The sequence below is a fragment of the Myotis myotis genome, unplaced genomic scaffold (genome assembly GCF_014108235.1).
Source record: "Myotis myotis isolate mMyoMyo1 unplaced genomic scaffold, mMyoMyo1.p scaffold_m19_p_13, whole genome shotgun sequence".
Classification (NCBI taxonomy): Eukaryota; Metazoa; Chordata; class Mammalia; order Chiroptera; family Vespertilionidae; genus Myotis; species Myotis myotis.
Window position 1 is genome coordinate 43,019,774 of NW_023416317.1, and position 20,040 is coordinate 43,039,813.

Genomic DNA, 20,040 nt, shown 5'->3' on the forward strand with positions numbered 1-20,040 from the left:
ATGACCACAGAAAATGTGACTAAAATAGCTTTAAGTTGTATTCCCTATAATAATAGTTTTAAAAGTAAACAAATATAGAAAACTCACAGAATTAAAATGATCCAATTTTTTCAAAATATAAAATTAAAACTAAAAGTGTAGTGTTGGGGAACAGACAAGACCTAAGTTGTTTTTGTTTTGTTTTTGTTTTGTTTTGAAATATATTTTACTGATTTTTTACAGAGAGGAAGGAAAAGAGATAGAGAGTTGGAAACATTGATGAAAGAGAAACATCGATCAGCTGCCTCCTGCACATCTCCTACTGGGAATGTGCCCACAACCCAGGTACATGCCCTTGACCGGAATCAAACCTGGGACCTTTCAGTCTGCAGGCCGACGTTCAATCCACTGAGCCAAACCGGTTTCAGCAAGACCTAAGTTTTATAGTACATTTACTATACATTATACTATACATAGGGATCATTTTTTGACCACCACCATAACAGAAAACTTTGTGTAACTGCTGTGGTTCAAGACTTACCAATTACTTTATGTTTTGTTCAAATAACTGAACCTAGTCTTCAGATACAGTTGAGTAGTACTGATGAATTGTGTGGTTATTTTTACAGTTGCCTCAGTGGGGCCCTGACGCTTCTGCAAGCAGTCCATTTGAAAACCACTGTGAAGAGGACTATGTTATAATTGACGGGATAAAATTAAAAGCTGGGGAATGTATTGAAAATATAACTAACAAGTTTAATGAAATCGATGCTTTGATATCTGAATTATAGGGCATTATAAATATTTTCAAAAGGTAATTATAAAAACAAAGTCAAAAACTTAAAATGTTTAGTGAAATAGGTATGTATTATACCAAAGTTGATATTTGTAATAGCTTCCTACTTTACATTTTGAGGATATACATTGTTTTGAGGTTCAATCAAATGATATTTAAGTTAGTGTGACAGTTTAAGAATTTAAGAAACCCTAATGTTTGTAGTTTGTTTTTCTTGTTTGCCCTAAGTTTAAAATGGGTTGTGAAACTTACTGCACAAATACATGCTTTACAATAGTTATTTAAGCCCTTTATTCAAATATGGATGTTAAGGTGGCTGACAAATCTATTATGTTTCTTACAGATAACTCAAATCTAATATGTTTAGAGAATGTGTATTTGTAGTAGAATTAAGCTATTACAAAATAAAAGAAAATGTAAAAATGGCTATATAACAGAGTTGGAGCTTTTCTTAAAAAGCAAAAATGTTAAATTGCCTTATTATATGGGAAATAATTATTTCAAGCACAGTGCTCAAATTTGGCTAATATTCTGTTGGGGATCTTTGAAAGATCAGAATTCAGGACCCTTTTCCACTGAATCAGTAAATCTGGAAATGGGGATGATCAAATGTAGTTAAAAATCTAGACAGATGAGTTAAACATATTCACTATAAAACAAATCTAAACCATATAGAAAAGTGCAAAGCACATCCTGCAATACCACTCTCAACGTCTCCCCTGAAACCCATCTTCAGGGATTGCCTTAGTGGGCGTTGGTCTAGACCGAGTTTTGTACGCATCACAGTGTGTGTCTGGCCACATCCACCTCTAGTTCCAGCTTCAGCTATCCTTCTCTATGCCTGCCTATCTTCCTGAGGATAAGGGTAGGGAAAAGGACATTCCAAAGAAAAGCAAGAGAGCATCTGGGACCCGCTGTTAGTTGAATTAGCTGGAGTGACATGTGATAGCAAGAAAGTAAGCTACAACAGATGAGGGCTGTGTAGACAGGTAGAGGAGCTTATAACTGTAAGGACCAAGGGAAGAGTTTAAACAGTGGAATCCCTTTTCTACTTCAAAAAGATCTCATGAACGGCAGGGTGGAGAACAGAGTGAGAGAGAGTAACCTTGGAGTCAGCAGACCAGTTAGAAGACTACTTTGGGTATTCAGTTGTGAGATTCTGAGAACCTACTGCACAAATACATGCTTTACAATGGTTATTTAAACCCTTTATTCAAATGTGGATGTTATTCAAGTGTGAAGTATGATGGTGCTATGATGGAGAGAATTGGATAGATTCAGGCTAAATTAATACCTATGAATTATTAGGATTTAGGAACTGATTATAAGGACGAGACAGGGGGAGTCAAGGATGATTCCAGGTTTTTACTATTCACAATACATGCAGATTAGAAATGTTGGACAAATACCAAGTTTGGGCCAAACTGTGTGACTTCAGAGATTCTATGCTACTTGTGCTTTGACAAATCCTGCATCCCGATAACACTGAGAACGGAGTGACTAGAATAATCTCTCAACATGTCATATTTAAATTCTATGTGGTATAAAACAGTGAAGATTAAGGCTTCCTTTCTTTCTTCCAGCTGAATTCACTTCACAGCATTTTTGAAAAACTTTTCCTTCTTTTCTTGGCAGTATGATTTTATATTCACAGCCTATAAGATGTCTCAAAGTAATTAGTCCCATTTTTTGTTACTGCTTAGAATCAACTATAAAAATGACTACAATTGTATCTGAAGGACTTTATCAGCAATTCAAGTGTTTGATATAAACCCCCCATCTAGAAGATCAATTAGGTCACTTGCAACTAATTCCTGTTGGTGGAACAGTCAATGGTCATCAGAGTCTGATTTCACAGATCAGATACTGAAATATTCAGATTGAATTTATTTTTGCCATGTTCTGAGTGTTAGAAGTCTGGAATTTCCACTGAAGACGTTGTGTACTTGAGCAGCTCAAAATAGTTCTAAGAGCAATTATTTGGGTGGTTCTGTCTTCAGTGAAAACCGCAGACTCCTTCTAAGAAGAGGCTGGAGGAACCTCTATCCATGTGAGAATAAAGGCTTTCAAATTTCCAGATAGAATGTCCCCAGGAAAAGGGATGAAGGGAGAGTCAGGGCTGAGAATCCTGCCTGGCTGGCACACCCTCCCTGCTGGTAAATGTCCGGTGTTCCAACACAGGCTGTGTACTGAGATGGCATAGCAGTGGGGCTCTGCAAACAGAATGCCTGCCTTCAGATCCTGGTGCTGCCATCTACTGGCTGGGAGACTTGAGGCAAGTTACTCAACTTCTCTGAGCCGAGGTTTTTGTTTTTTCATCCAGAAAGCAGAGAACATGTGGAAAACTATGCAAGTTATGACCATGATTATTGTTGGCTCTGAGCATTTCTTTTCTGACCACCCCTGCCATGCCTCTTCTATGCCCATTGAACTAACATGCTCCTTTGGACAGAACCTGAAGTAACACACCTGCTTTTGGGGGACTGAGACCAAGGACTGTGTGTGATTAGCTGAGGTGTAGGTCAGGCCTGGTAGTAGGCAATACCTTACAATTTATAGCTAGAACCTCTTGCTAGGTCCAAGGAGAACATCATAGGAAATTGCATCTGCCCACCAAGGGAGGTTAAATTCTAAGTACACTTATTATATCAAGTTTGGTATGTGAGGTATAAGGCAATATGTCAAGGCCTTGTGCCCAGGCATTTGGGTTTGAGGAGTAGCTGACTGATACCCTTTGGAATGAGTTGGGTCAAGCCTGTCTGCCTACATTCTCCATGAACTTAGGGAAGGTCTGGGTCCATTAGAAGCTGTGTCCTGAGATCTGTAGATCCTGGAGAGTTGAGCATCAGATCCAGCCCTATATTCCAGGAAGTCTTGGTTCATTTGCCCATGCTGGAAGTTGAATTTATGCAGGGATTTCCATTCGTAGGAGGCTTAGCTCTACCTTTATTGGAGGCTGCCTGTGCACTTTTGATAGGTTAGTCTCTTGTTGCCACCAGTGAGGTGAAGAAGGAAATGCACTATGTACTTGTAAAAGCCTGTAGCATACCACAATTAAAGACTTCTAAGTACTTCTTTAGGGGTGAACCCACTCTTGATGCCTGCAACCCCATGGAAGTGATACTTTGGTCAAGTTGCTTTAGCCTCTCCGTGTCTCACTTTCCTTATCTGAAAAATTAGGATGATGGTGATGATCATGGTAATAATCGTCTTAATAATACTAATGTCCTAGAGTTGTTGAGCAGAATAAAATGAGTTCCGACATGCAAAGCACCTAGCAAAATGCCCAGCACATTATGTAACTGTCATTACTATTTTTACAGTCTAGTAAGAGAGAGACCTCTGAAGCAATGCCAGAATTGGGAGGGAGGACAGTGGGCTTGCTGGAAAGGGTGAAAGCCACAGGCTGAATAAAGCACGAAGGTGAGAAAAGCAGGAACACAAACACCCAGCCCCTAATCCCAGTACCAGAATGCAGGGGGTGGAGAGGGCAGGGGATGGGGATTAAGGCTGCGCCAAGCAGGTTGGGCTCTGCTCAAAGAAATCCTCCTATATCATCCTAAAGGGGCAGCACCTCATTCAATAGGGAATCCAAGTCATGCAGTCATGAGAACAGTGATCACCAGAATCTGCTGGTTTAAACACCCAAGGGTTCTGGGTGCTGCGATTGGCTTGGAATCAAGACTATTCTGCAATGTGCATGATTGGAGAAGGAGGGTGGGGGCAGCAGGCAGACATTACTATGCCAACCTGTGCCCCATTGTCTGAGAAAACTGTGCCCTGATGTTAGCTCAGATTGTCAGCTTCCACAGCGAGCGCCTTAGGGTTGCCAGCAGGCAGCCAGTGACTGGAAGGTTAGGTGTCTCCGCGAAGTCTTATTAAACTCTTGGCTGCCTGGAAATAATGCACCATAGCCACAGAGTTTTAAATGGCAAAGGATCTCTGGCTGTCAGAGAGGTTATAGGTAGATACTTTCATTTGTCCTCCATGAAAGCTTAATATCATTTTCTTCTGTACGAGTCAACTCACAGACCTCATTACTTCAAGTTCGCCGGGCAGCCAGAGCAGCCTTTTTGATTTTACTGTGCTCTCAGAATCTTGTTGGGGAAGAGCTAATGCATTTTTAACCAGCTCCAGCAATTTAAAGCTCTTTGGTGCAATAGCATATTAATTCAGTTATTGGTAACTCTCTTAGGTATCTGTGTCAGGAGGGATTTCCGCTCCTGCAGTGTGAGTTCCAGGAAGTAGGGCCCACATGCCCTTCCCTTTGTGCCCCACCCAGACCATATCATAGTGAAGCCATGGGCAAACTACGGCCCGTGGGCCGGATCTGGCCCGTTTGAAATGAATAAAACTATTGAAATAAAAGATCGTACCCTTTTATGTAATGATGTTTACTTTGAATTTATATTAGTTCACACAAACACTCCATCCATGCTTTTGTTCCGGCCCTCCGGTCCAGTTTAAGAACCCATTGTGGCCCTCCAGTCAAAAAGTTTGCCCACCCCTGGGTGCCTTGCATGGTTAGAGCATTTGTATTGATTTTAAATTTTATGCCAACCTACCCTATTAGAAATGTTTTCCAAAAAGTTCTATGTGCAAACACTGCTTGTTTGAACATAAGGTGGTGGTTGTAGTAAATATATACTTTTGAAAGCACATACGGTATGTAATATCAATCACATTGCTTTTCTCTCTTAACTATATATTGTAAACACATTTTATGCCATGAAATATTGTTCTACAACCTGATTTTTAAGAAATTATTAGTATTTTATTATATTTACATTTACACAATGAAATAGTCTCTTGATTGTTTTCATAATTATAAACCATTTCGCCATGAACATCTTCCTCTTTCCATCTTTGTGTACATTCCTAGAAATTAATAAATAAGAGCCTTACACAGTGGTAAGGCTTTCTATGCCTATCCTTTGTTATCTTCCACTAGAGCTGTATGAGAGTATCTATTTCTCTATTGTGGTTTGGTTTCTACTTGAATTTCATGTTACTTATTACAGTGCATTGGGTTAATCTCTGTCTTAAAGAACATTGACTAAATGACTATAAGATGGTAGGTTTTTTGTTAATTCCTTAGAGGGGATGAAAATTAGCATTAACATAGGCCATAGACTTGGCCCCAAAAGTGACTGAGATAAGAATAATATATCAGGTAATGGCAGGGAGAAGAGAAATGTTAAAAACAAAGCAAAACAATGGTTACTTGATTTAGAATAAATGTCCTTTTGATCAGTCTTTGTTGTGACCAATACTAGTGGAAAGTCATTGGGCTGGAAAATGTTTCGGTGGACAGATACATTTAAAAATCTAGGAAGCTACATGGCAATTTGGACAGGGAAATAGATCAGTTTCTACTGATTGCTGTTAGTAAGGTGATCATGTGGCTTTCTTTCATGTATTATATTCATGATCGGTGAATTTTTGGATGTTAAAATACTTAGCTGGTTATTTCCCAAATCCACCTTTCTTGTAGTAAATTGAAGTTGCTAATAAGGAGAGCATAAAGACTATTTTATTTTCCATCCACACATGTGATTATTTTGTATATTGTAATTTCTGTTGTGAGTGCCCAGAGGAAAACTGGCTTTGGTGATGGTTCTTGTTTCCACCCCGCCTCCCCTTGCACAAAGTATTTACATTTATTTAAAACTATTATTGCTCTAAAATTTTGACCTTATACACAATAAGTACCTCCTTCTCAGAGTCTGGACTTGATTCATAATCCCAGGACCTAGTACAGCAAGCAAGGGCCTATAAATATTGTTTATAAATATTGATTTAATAAATAAATATTTGCTGAACAAATGAATGAATGGAATTTATGTTATAAAAATATCTGGACCAAACATCCTTGCCCAAATAAGGATTATATTTGCCATTTAACTTAGCCATTCTAATTATATGAGTCCAAGTTCTCAAACTGATTGAACCTTGAATGTTTTTAAAATTTAGTATTTAATTATACACAGGCATGCATGCTCTGTCACTTTTTCATGTGTGTTGTAGCCAGTCTCCAGGATGATTCTCACCGTCTGGTATTCACACTCTTGTGTGGTCTCTTTCAACATCAAGTAGGGCTCATCTGTGTAACCATTAAGGTATTGTAAACATGACACAGTGTGATGTCCAAGGCTAGGCCATAAAAGACTATGCAGCATCCACGTTGCTCTCTTTTGGATCACTCAACTGGAAGAATTCAGCTGCACCTCATGAGGATGCTCAGACAGCCCTACAGAGAGGTCTACGTGGTGAGAACCTAAAGCCTCCTGCCAACAGCCAGCACTAACTTGACAGCCGTGTGAGGGAGCTCCTCTGGAAGTGATCCTCCAGCACCAGTCAAGCCTTCAGATGACCACAACCCAGGTCAGTATCTTGACTACAACTTCCTAAGACACCCTGAGCCAATATCACTCAGATAAGCCACTCCTAGGTTCCTGACCCATAGAAACCACATGTGATAATAAATGCTCATTGTTTTAAGCTACTAATGTTTGGGGTAATTTGTTACACAGCATTAGGTAGCTAACAGAATATGTGACAGATTTGTCTCACCAAATCTATATATAAAAGACTAATATGCAAAGTGTCCCCTTGGGAGTTTGACCAGGAGACCGGGAGTTCAATTGCTCGCTATGATGTGTGCTGTCCTCCAGGAGGTGGCGTGTAACAAAGGAAGGCCCTGGCCAACAGCTGGAAGCCGGGGAAGGGAGGCCCCGGCCAGCAGCTGGAAGGCTCCGATCAGCCCTGATCGCCAGCCAGACCTAGGAACCCTACTCATGCACGAATTTCATGCACTGGGCCTCTAGTAGATCATGAGCATCCTGAGGAAAAGAACCATACCTTTCATAGTGACTTACATGGCATTAAGATAATATTAGTCGAAATAGATGTGTTCATGCTTCACAATTGCCTTCTACTCAAGTCAAATATTTCTTTAATACCCACCAGGCACTCTTCTAGGTCTAGGAGATAAAGAAATCAGTACACAAAAAGGAGCAAAGTTAATACATTTGGTAAGATGCATAGTAATTTTAATACAGATATGAACCAGGTCAATGATGACAGGCTAAGAAGAAAAATAAAACAAAGATGGGAGATGCTATTTTATGTATTTGATGCAGGGTGTCAGGAAGACTTTCTCTGATGAGACATTTGTGAAGAGATCTGTGCAGGTATCTGGGAAAGAGCATCCCAGCCAGAGGGAACTGCAAGTTCAAAGGCCACGAGACTGGGAAAGTGTGGCACATTCAATAAAGTCAGTATGGCTAAAGCCATGTTCACTATTTGTCACAAATTTCACTAGTGGGTTCACAACTCTACATTTAAGCCTCACTTGATGACTTGGACCCCTCTTTCTCTTGTTTTCTGAATGAGAAAGGTCACCAGATATTGGTATACTTTAAACAGGCCTGTTAGTGTAAGTGATTCATCATATAAACATATAAACATGACTAATGAGTCAAAAGAGGCTGATATTTGTAGCCGGAATGAAGAATTGGAAATTCACTGATTGCAGTCTTCCTTTCATTACGTTTGCCACTTGAAGCCCTCTGACTTCATTGAAGCCGTTAGTGCCCACCAGTAAATTATATAGCATTTGGACTAACACAGATATGTTTGAATGTTTCTGACATGGCAGGAAATAATCAGGCTCAATCAATATATGTTTATCAAGACATAAGGTCTCAAATCGATGAGTAATTAACTCTCCCAACAGAAGAACAAATAAAATTCTGTTTCCTAACTGTTCTGTCATTCCGTGCTGTGGATTTCACCTCTTCTCTCTCTTGCTGAAAGAAACACATGTCACAATGAATTGAATGATCACTGAAAAATGAGTTCTGCCTTAATTATAGCATGAATTGTGTTTGCATTTCATAGACATCCAATTTTTTTAATCTTGCATTTCACCTCAGATAAACCAGTTTATCCTTACTTTCACATATAAAAGCCCTTCTGAGGGGCACAACACAGAACGTAAGCTTGCATTTAACATTGTGAGCTATTGTGGCACTAGGGCTCCTGCATGTCTCTCCATGGCAGCAGCTGGTGTTCTCTCTATAAAGCTGAGTGATTTGCTTGCTTGCTTGCTCCCTTTTATGAACATAATCTTGGCAAATTAATGAATTGTTTTCTTTGTGCTTTAATTCTGAAGAGATTTCATAAAGAGGGAGACATGGGGGGCGTGGGGAGTAGGATAGCTAGAATGAATCGAAGAGTGAAAACCAGAGAGAGACACAGACATTGAGATGCAAAGAGAGAAAAAGTCCATAGTGTGTGTGTGTGTGTGTGTGTGTGTGTCTAGGTGAAGAGAGTGGAGAGATCACCACTGAGATACAACCAGAAAGGAAAAAGAACAACTATTTAAATACTAGGATTTGTTTATAGGAGGGAAGAAGAATACATTATTTTAAAAAGATTAGTCCTAAGAAACTAATTATTGTATGTATTTTTCTTAAATAAAAAGAGGTATTTTTAAGGTGAGGCAAAATATTTGAAATAACTAAAAAGAAATATACTTAATAAATAATTTACCTGGAAACCTACTACTGTACCTTTCTATTAAAGCATGTTAATCTATATATATAAAACCCTAATATGCAAATAGACCGAACTACGGAACAACTGAACAACCATGACGTGCACTGACCACCAGGGGGGACATGGTGGGCATTGACAGCAGGCAGCAGAACATGGAACATGGTGGGCATCGGCTGAGGCTGGATGGTGGAGCAGGTGAGTGGAGGTGCCAGACTAAGGCGGGGCACTGGTCACTGTCATCGGGGCGAGCCTGTGGTGGTTACTGAAAATTCTTTGCTCGCGCACCACAGTCGTGCCAGGCACTCACACCTGCTGCTGGTGCCTGGTGCCAGCACCAATCACTCAGGGCTGTCAGGTGTGAGCAGCAGCTGCCAGCCCCAACTGCCCCTGAGGGCTTCTCCACCTCCCCCAGCTCCTAAGGGGCGATCAGGGCAGCAGCCACCACTCGCACTCACTGACAGCACTGGCCCTGCTCGCACCTGCTGCTGTCACCGGCCCCAATCGCTCTGCGTCATCAGCAGGTGCAAGCGGGGTTGGCACCATCAGCACATGGGAGTGGCAGTGGCGGGAGTGGGGCTCCCGGCAGATAGGGGACTGGGGTCGTGGCGGGAGGGGCCAGGTGGGGGTGCAAAGGATGGGCCGAGACCCGCCCCTGTGCCCACTGCAACCTCATGGCCCACAGTTCCTTTCAAGGTTTACAAATTCATGCACTGGGCCCCTAGTTTAAAATATATGAGGACCAGCCATGTATAGTATCATTTATAATTTATTTTTCAGCTCTAAATGCCTTTGCTATATATAGTATAGGTTAAGAAAACAATTCTTTAAATATGAACAGACTTTTATTTATCAGCCTAGTCATGCATAGGCAAACATATTTTTTAAAAAATCTTACTTTGGTGCATATTTAATTAATATGAAGTATTTAAAACATATAGACTCCTGGATATCATAAGAATTTACCAAAAAAATTTAAACCTTGATGGAAAACAAGCTAATGAATTTGCAAATGTAGACAATTTTCAAATCATTTTTCCAGAACTGTAATCTTGGTATCCTTATACATTTGGCATACATGTAAATACATGCTGAAGTCCATTCATGTTAAATCTCACAATCCTTAAAAGATATTTTATTTAAGGACATTAAAACAACTTTTCCCAAATTGACAGAACCTCAACATTTTAGTTCTCTAAGTAGCAAGAACTTAAAATATTCATTCCCCAGAAAAATGATTATCTATTAACATTAATTTCAAGAGAATTCAGGGAGTAATTTTATGGAAGAGAAAATCTCAATAATCCTTCAGATGTTTAAACAAAACAAAATAAAACAGTAAATCCTCATAAATGTTTCCTCCCAAGGACTTTCAGAAATTCTTTTTTTCAAGGGAAAGTTAATCTTTGTGTGCCTGATTCACTTATGTATCTCAGAGCCGTTTCAAATACCAACATATTTTATGTACCTTTTTATAAGCTTTTTCAAAGGTATTTTGATTTGAACTAGGGAATCATATTTTGTTGGCACTAAATGGATCTTGGGTGCAGGAGAAAAAGTTAGTTTGGAGCTCACAGAGTTCAAGTGACCCTAAATATGGTCAAAGCCATTCTTCCCACTCAAATGAGATTAAAATAAAGGGTAGAAATGGTCACTGGGTGACAGCATTTCTGAGCCAAATATATTGAAAAGAAGTAAAAATTTTTCCTAAAATCATAAAATATCTAAGGCCTCAAACAAATTATACACAAAATGGAGTAAGTTGGAATCTTTTGAATTTGCTTGGTGCAAATTTCCAGCATGATGGGCCTGGAAATTATTACACTATGTGATAATTTTAATAATTTTTTTATTTGGAGACAAATATGTTAAAAAAACCCCACATATATAAAGAACTTATACAACCCAATACCAGGAAAACAATCCATTTGAAAAATAGGCAAAGGACCTAAAAAGATGCTTCTCCAAAGAGGACATACAAATGGCCAGTAGGCATATGAAAAAATGCTCAAAGTCATTAGTCATCAGAGAGATGCAAATTAAAACCACAATAAGATATCACCTCACACCATACAGAATGGCTGCCCTTAATAAATCAACAAGTGCTGGTGAGGATGTGGAGAAAAGGGAGCCCTAGTATACTGCTGGTGGGAATGCAGACTGGTGCAGCCACTATGGAAAAGAGTATGGAGTTTCTTCAAAAAATTAAAAGTGACACTGCCATTTGACCCAGTGATCCCACTTCCAGTAATATATCCTAAGAATCCCAAAACACAAATTCAAAAGTATGTATGTACCCCTATGTTCATAGCAGTGTTATTTACAATAGCCAAGATTTGGGAACAGCCCAAGTACCTATCAGTAGGTGAGTGGATAAAACAGCTGTGGTACATTTACACAATGGAATACTACACAGCCATAAAAAAGAAGGAATTCTTACCTTTTGCAGCAGCATGATGGGCCTGGAAATTATTACTATGTGAAATAAATCAGTCAGAGAAAGATAAATACCTTATGATCTCACTTATATGTAAAATCTAATGAACAAAATAGAAACAGAAGCATGAATACATGGAAGAGACTGACAGCTGTCAAAGGTGGAGACTGGGTGAAAGAAGGTGAAGGGATTAGCCAAAGAACACGTACGCATAACCCATAGATACAGTGTGATTGGCCACAGGGAAGGGGATGTGAGGGCAGGGTGGAGGTGGACAAAATGGCGGGTAGGGTGGGGACATTTGTAATAGTGTAAACTCAGTGGCTTAAAACACCACTTATTCCTATAATGCACACATTTATGGGTTGTTTGACCTCTACTAGGCTCACTCCTACATCTTAGGGTTATCTGAGGGCTCTGATTGTGGCTGGGACAACTCTACTTGTTTCTTATCCACTCATGGGACAGAGGACTAGTTCATGCATGTTCTTGTCATGGCAATGGCACAGAGCAAGAGAGCAAGCAGAAACATGCAGGTGTAGGCTTTGAATAGGCACACTGTTGTTTCCATCTCATTCTATTTATCCAAAACAAGTTACACGGCTGAGCACAGATATAAAGGTGGGGAAATAGACTCTGCCTTTTTAGTGAAAGAAATGACAAGTTCATGTGACACAGGAGAGTTAAAGCATTGGGGCCTATCACAGTCTGCCATGCTGTGGCGGAATATGGGTTATATTGATTGTTTAGCCCCCATACCTGTTCCATACATTACTTCTTTTCCTCACCTCACAAGTAACCAGTAGGAAGCACATTTGAGATTGCTGCATTCCCAATTAAGCCCATAAGCATGGCCAAAGGAGCAAGCTCTACTGTAATCTGGTTAAAGACACAGTTCTCATGGCCATGACATTGCATAGAGGAGGCAAAAGGCAATGACCCCAACTCTGATATATTTATAATGGCAGTCCGCTGGGACAGGGGAGGAGAAACAGGTCTCCTGTAACCCAGGACATCCCCAAACACATGCTTGGAGTTCAGTTTTTATTCAAATCTCTCAACTCTTCCTTTAACTCTATCCAAGTTTCTGCCTGTTATTTTCCCTATGGAAGCCCACACCCCAGACACTCCAGAAATGCTGTCTACTTTCATTTCTAGATTAGGCTTTTACCAGTGTATCCACCTCCTTTAATGACCAGGTCATTAAAATATAGGGGGCCGTTTGCTGTCCTGGGACATTTTCTTTGGTGGTGGCTTCTCCACACCAGAAGATCACAACGGAATATACCTAGTCAGGACCAGACTTACCTGTCTGGAAAAATGGGGACCGTTTTCTAATAAACACACAGGTGTCAACATTAGTCAACAGTAGCCCTGGCTTTCTTAATTTTTCTTTGGTGATAATCTTAATGCTGAGTAATTTTCTTCCAAGTTAGTGCAAACCATAGATGCCTTTATGGTTAAAATTATCCAAAGAACCAACTTTCACCTTCTAGTATAACTTGTAGCCACCTTCAAGTGACTTTTTTCTTTCTCTTTTTAATGCTCCTTGTATTTTAGCAAACTTATTTCTCCTCACAATGTTAACTCTACTCATTTTCCAAGTACTACTAGAATTGGAGCATACTAATATATTTAATCTTAAGTTTTACTGTCCATCTCTAGCTAAGTGCTTGTATGCAAAAAGACCTTAACTAATTCATTAGTCTAAGAAATAGTGCAAAGAAACACCGGGATTGCTTAATCAACATGGAAGTTCTATCTGCAAAAGTTTTTTTTTTTTTTTTTAAGCCAAAGTAGTCTTGGCTTTATTAGCAGCATCAGGCAATTACCGAATCTGCTGCAATAAATGGCCAAGGTTATGGCACCCATAAAGTTTAATTTGCATTCTGAATATTACATTGTGTTCACTGAGAATGCAAAGCAGGCTCTGCAGGATGTGAGCAACTAAATTACAGTGCATTTCAGGCTTTCTTTGGTTCAGTCAACGGCATGAGGAGAATGGCTTGCTGGTGTGTGGTCAGCCTCAACCTTTGCCTCTTCAGCAGGACATACGGAGCATCGAAGCAGATGGTCCTTCTGGGCTACCCTTGGAGGAGACAGAGCCACCAGATGGTCTGATGTAAATTGTGACTGGGCTGCACTGCAGCCAATCAGATTATCTGGGTCATTTTGGGGATTAATGTAGATGGCCAGAAGATTGATTAGGTTGCCATGATTGGAACCTGCTGGTAAGAAGATGAAAATTATTTAGCTGATTGTGCCAAATGTGTGTTATTCCAAGATGCCCAAGTGAGCAACTGAGCTGGCATTGGGCAGATACTCTGAAATTGGATGAGAATCTTATTGAGGAAGAACTAAAACCTTCAGGTCAACGAAATGTGTAGGAATCAGACTACACAGGGAAAGAGTTCTAAGCCCATACCATTTTCACACAGCTTCCTCACACGTAGCATGTACACATCAGTGGGCAAAGAAGGGAGGCGAGGATTTTGACCAATGTTGATAAAACTGCTTGATTGCTTGAGTCTTCTGCTCTTCTTTTCTGCATTCCTAGGCACCTTCCACATGTCACCTCACCAGTGAACCAATGTGGGAGCCTCCCATTGGCACTTCCCAGTTTGTATAACTAGGCTGTCATTCCACAATCTGCCTGCTGCACATCGAACTGCTCTATCATGGCCACCAGCATAATGGACATCAGACTTAGAAAATCCCAATGAATTCCTTCTGGTGAAATGAAATGGAATTTTAGGACACCAGGATAGAGCCAGAGTTGAAGGTGAGAGACTGGTCATTCTTTGTTCCCTGAAAATGCAATGCCAACCCACACTCAAACATGACCCCAATAGAAGGTGAGGGTCCTCAGTTGTCCAGTGTTCCAGAACCTCAAGATTGTCTTGGTTCACTCAATGTTGCCTGCAAGGGTGGGGTGGGGAGGGCAGGGGAGAGAGGAATAGAAGGCATTGGTGCTCCCTACCTGAGGCTGAAACAGCACCATGGTTGGCCACTTCAAGAGCAGAACTGTCCTGGCCCCTTTTGTTGCATTTCTGAGGGTAGGAACAGGGGATCAGCTGTGACCTCCAAACACAGCTCCCTCATCACATTTGAGACATTAATGAACAAGGATTTAAATTTTTCTTCTTTAGTTCTTTAATAAGTTAGTTAAATGTTTTTAAAAATGGGGATTTGGGCCAGAAATTTTAATTGTCAATGTCTTAGGTAATAAGATGGAATATATACATACATCAGCAAATAAACAAAAAAAGACTATATAAATGTATGTATGATGCACACTAAACAAGTTAAAATTAGACTATGTAATCACTCAGAGAAAAAAATAAAGGAAGAAGAAAATAAAAATCATCCATATCCTCCCCTGTCCACCCCACCCCCCCAACACACACACACACTTGGGTTTCAGTATAACCCCTTTTAACCATTTTTCTCTGTGTGAACAATTTTTTTTAATTAAATCTTTATTCAGATTATTACATTTGTTCCTCTTTTTTCCCCCCATAACTCCCCTCCTCCCAGTTCCTGCCCCACCCTCCGCCCTCACTCCCCACCCACTGTCCTCATCCATAGGTGCACAATTTTTGTCCAGTCTCTTCCCGCATCTCCCACACCCCTTTCCCCGCCAAGAATAGTCAGTCCATTCCCTTTCTATGTCCCTGATTCTCTTATAATCACCAGTTCATTCTGTTCATCAGATTATTTATTCACTTGATTCTTAGATTCACTTGTTGATAGATGCATATTTGTTGTTCATAATTTGTATCTTTATCTTTTTCTTCCTCTTCCTCTTCTTAAAGGATACCTTTCAGCATTTTGTATAATACTGGTTTGGTGGTGATGAACTCCTTTAGCTTTTCCTTATCTGTGAAGCTCTTTATCTGACCTTCAGTTCTGAATGATAGCTTTGCTGGATAAAGTAATCTTGGTTGTAGGTTCTTGGTATTCATCACTTTGAATATTTCTTGCCATCCCTTCTGGCCTGCAAAGTTTCTGTTGAGAAATCAGCTGACAGTCGTATGGGTATTCCCTTGTAGGTAACTGAGTTTCTTTCTCTTGCTGCTCTTAAGAGTCTCTCTTTATCTTTTGCTCTTGGCATTTTAATTATGATGTGTCTTGGTGTGGTCCTCTTTGGATTCCTTTTGTTTGGGGTTCTCCGCGCTTCTTGGACCTGTAAGTCCATTTCTTTCACCAGGTGGGGGAAGTTTTCTGTCATTATTTCTTCAAATAGGTTTTCAATATCTTGCTCTCTCTCATCTTCTGGCACCCCTATAATTCTGATGTTGGTACGCTTGAAGCTGTCCCAGAGGCTCCTTACACTATCCTCGCATTTTTGGATTCTTTTTTCATTCCGCCCCTCCGGTTGGGTGTTTTTTGCTTCCTCGCATTTCAAATCATTGACTTGATTCTTGCGCTCCTCTGGTCTGCTGCCGGGAGTCTGTATAATATTCGTTATTTCAGTCCGTGTATGCTTAATTTCTAGTTGGTTCCCCATCATAACATCGAGGGTCTCATTAGTTTTCTTGTAGATCTCATTAAGTTTATCGGTGGCTTCTAAACAGTTCTTGAGAGACCTTAAAAGTGTGGTTCTGAACTCTATATCTTCCATTGACAATTTTGTCCTGTTTCTTTGTCTCCGCATTTTGTTATGCTTCCTTGGTGCACCCCCTAGTGGTCTTTGTGCGCAGTCTTGTAGTTAAGCCTTGATTGTTGTAGCTAATACCAGGGAGGGTTTGACCTCCAGGCCAAGTGGCTGTGAGAATCAGCTGTGTCTGCAGTGAGAGAACTTCTGTCCTCTAGGGAGATGCTAATCTAGTGCTAATCTAGCCTTTGCCTGAGGCTATCCGGCAAATGCCTCAGGGCTTGGACGGGGCGGGTCGCACAGGATTAACAGGGTGGGGCGGAGAAAGCAGTTATGGCGGCTCTCAGTCCTGTCCCCAGGGGCTCTGCCTCTCTGAGTCCCAGCAACCGCTGCAAACCTCGGAGAGAAAGCTGCACTCGCTCTGACTGAAGCCAGACAGTCCTGCTTCTCCCATTTGAGTCTGGGTCCCTAAAGCCTCACCCGTATCTGGAGCTCAGAGTCTGCAACTCCCTCCTGATTGAAAACGCCAACCGCGCCCTCGGCCGCCAGCCTGCTCCGCACACTCCGCACCTCAGAATTTGACTTCAGCACTGCGCCTCCTCTGAGTGTCCGTATGCGTTTCTCTTTCCTCCTAGTTGTAGGACTTCCACTCAGCCAGCGTTCCTGTGGTTCTGGGTGATGTCCGTTCCGTCTTTTAGTTTCACTTTTGAAGTAGTTGTTCAAGGCAGCAAACTCCGGCGTTAACCTATGCCGCCATCTTGCTGTGTGAACAATTTTATAAAAACTTTGTCATTGGTATATCCACACACACACAGTGACACATGTTTTTCTATTTAATATTATATGATAACCTTTCCCTCATATCATTAAAAATATAGATTAATGGCTACACTATAACTTATGTAACCATTTCCTATTGTTTTAATTGTTTATAATAGGAAACATCTTTTTATGCTCATAAATAATATTAATGACTATCTACTTATATAAATGTGTTAATATCTGTTTTTCAGTTAAATTTTCAGTTGTTTGATAAAAGGATTCTAACTGAATTTAAACCACAGGAATAAAAGCCATCAGGGACACAGCATAGTAAGAAACAGACCCAAAGGAGCCGTGAGCCAGGGGTTTTTATTGCTTCTGGCATGTATCCTTCTCTCTGGTCCCTAGACCTCTCTCACCATTCTCTTTTGTTCACTTCTATTCACCTCCTTGTTTTTGATGATTTAGTCAGAAAACCATAGCAGCTCTTGCCCTCAACACCAAAGCCAGCTGAAAGTGTGTCTCTGGGAAAGGCATTCTGCCTCCAGTCTGAGGAGAGTAATTCGAAGGTGCTTAGGGCCTTTGGAAATTCCTTCTGTAAATAGCCACAACATGCAGCATGGTGCCTGGCCCATGGGCATCATTTAATAATTGTTCAATGAGCAAGTGAATCAATTCTTTTATCTATAGAGATTCCAAAAAATTATATTTCTGTGCTGGCCCGTACCTTGGACACTCTAAGACTAATCCGATTTGACCATTAAGTTGGTTTCACATAGCTGAAAGCTAGATGGCAGGGTGGAGTAACAAACAGAGTGGGACTTTCATTCAAGAGCTTGAATTCTAGTCCCTTACCAGCTAGGTGACCTTGATTGCTTAACTTCTAGGAGCCAGTTTCCTCCTCTGTAAAACAGGGATTTAATTTCTGACTTATCTACAGCCTGGGTTTTAAAAAATGAAGTTTGAATGCAGTGGTGTCTATGTTAACACTTTGTAAATTTTATTTTTTAAATTTAATTTAGTTTATCTTTAATTATTATTTTTTAATCCTCGCCTGAGGACATGTTCATTGACTTTAGTGAGAGGAAGGAAGGGAGAGAGAGAAAGAGAGGGAGAAATATCAATTGGTTGCCTCTTGTACACATGTCAACCAGGGCCTGAATCCACAACCTAGGTACGTACCCTGACCGGAATCGAACCCATTATCCTTTGGTGTACGGGATGACGCTCCCACCAACTGAGCCACACTGGCCAGGGAACCATTTTTGTAAAATTTAGACACCATTAATTATTATTATTATTGTGATACACAGTCAATGGTCCTGGTTAGAATTAGCAGAGACCATATATTTCTTCCCACACAGAACTCTAGCTTTCAGATTCATGGTAACGTGTGTTTACATTACTACTGGAAAATATATTTTAGCTACTTATCTATGGATCCTCTTTCTGTTTCTTCATTTAAAAAACATCTAGTTCACAGGATTCTGCTAAAGAATAGCTAATGAATTACAGATACTATAAATGTCAAGCAATGACAAGAGGCTTCTCTCAGGGGTCCGGTGTCATTGAATTCCATCACATCAGTCTCTTCCATTTCCTTTTCATCTTGGCATTTAATGCCACACCTGATGACATGCAGTCTCATCTTCAGAGAGTGGTGTAACAGAAGTTAGCACTTTTGTCATTATCCATTGAGCTTGATTTTGAGATTCTTCGGAGGACTTAAAAGCAAGATCATCTGGATGCAGTCATGGCAAATATTTCAGCTGAAAGATGCTCTTCTGAAATGGCTGGTGTCTACATTTACATCTGCATTGAAATTCATCAACTGTGGCTGCATTTTCCCCTTCATTGTTTTTTTTTTTTTTTAAGTCGGGGGGTGGGGGGATCCAAATTTAGGGCTTTTAGCTATGAGATTTCCAAGTTGTGAGTGGTATTTTAGCAGTATGTATATCCACCCCTTTGCTCTAATTGCAATGCTCTTTATTTCACTTTATTAATGTCCTATCCACCTTTCAAGGCTCATCTCTTTCTTCTTTCTTTCCCTGAGCCTTTCTGGAAATGCCACTATGACTTTTCCCTTTCCTCCCATAAGAGAGAGATAGAAATTTGAGATTGGAAGGGATCTGAAGGATTCTCTAGCCTCAAACAATCTACATTACTCAAATCTGGGCCAACTAGTTGTTCAACCTCTGCTTGAACAAATGATTACATCATACCCATTATCTTAGAGTTAATAAAGATGGTTCCAATTATCTTACAACTTAGTTTTCCACTCCACAGTGAAGCAGTCCTGGGTTGTTCCTTCTTGGACTTTTTTAACCCTTAACATACTGCTAAGTGTTCATATTGGTTAGGACTGCTTTTGGCTGCAGAAAATCGGAAATTGACTTAAACAAATAGGGCTCTATCTTCTCCCATAATAAGGAGTCCTATAGATGGCTATTGCTCTTATTGGTTCAGTGGGTGAATGATGTTGGGGCCAACAAAATCTTTCCGATGGATCTCTTTGCTGCAGCAACTGTCAAATGGTACCATGATCACATTCAAAGTAGGAAGATGGAAGTAGAATCTATAACATTTTATCAAGGGAGCATCAGCTTCTCCAGAAAATTCCCATCAGTTTTTTGCTTACATCTCATTGGCTAAGCAGGGGTTCTCAACCTGTGGGTCGCGACCCCTTTGGGGGTCGAACGACCCTTACACAGGGGTCGCCTAAGACCATCGGAAAACACATATAGAATTACATATTGTTTTTGTGATTAATCACTATGCTTTAATTATGTTCAATTTGTAACAATGAAATTGGGGGTCACCACAACATGAGGAACTGTATTAAAGGGTCATGGCATAAGGAAGTTTGAGAACCACTGGGCTAAAGTGATCATGCCACCATCTGTAGCTAAA

At 40.3% G+C, this 20,040-nt stretch overlaps 1 protein-coding gene across 5 annotated transcripts in view; it reads left to right on the forward strand.

Moving 5' to 3' along the window:
- The window catches only part of ZCWPW2 (zinc finger CW-type and PWWP domain containing 2), a 97,930-nt gene extending 96,728 nt beyond the window's left edge, over positions 1 to 1,202 (forward strand). For all 5 annotated transcript variants that reach the window (XM_036332813.1, XM_036332810.1, XM_036332811.1 and 2 more), the window contains one exon: positions 609 to 1,202. In XM_036332813.1, coding sequence (XP_036188706.1) covers positions 609 to 770 — 162 coding nt within the window. In that variant the 3' untranslated portion in view covers positions 771 to 1,202. The remainder of the gene's footprint in view (positions 1 to 608) is intronic.
- Positions 1,203 to 20,040: the final 18,838 nt, after the last annotated feature.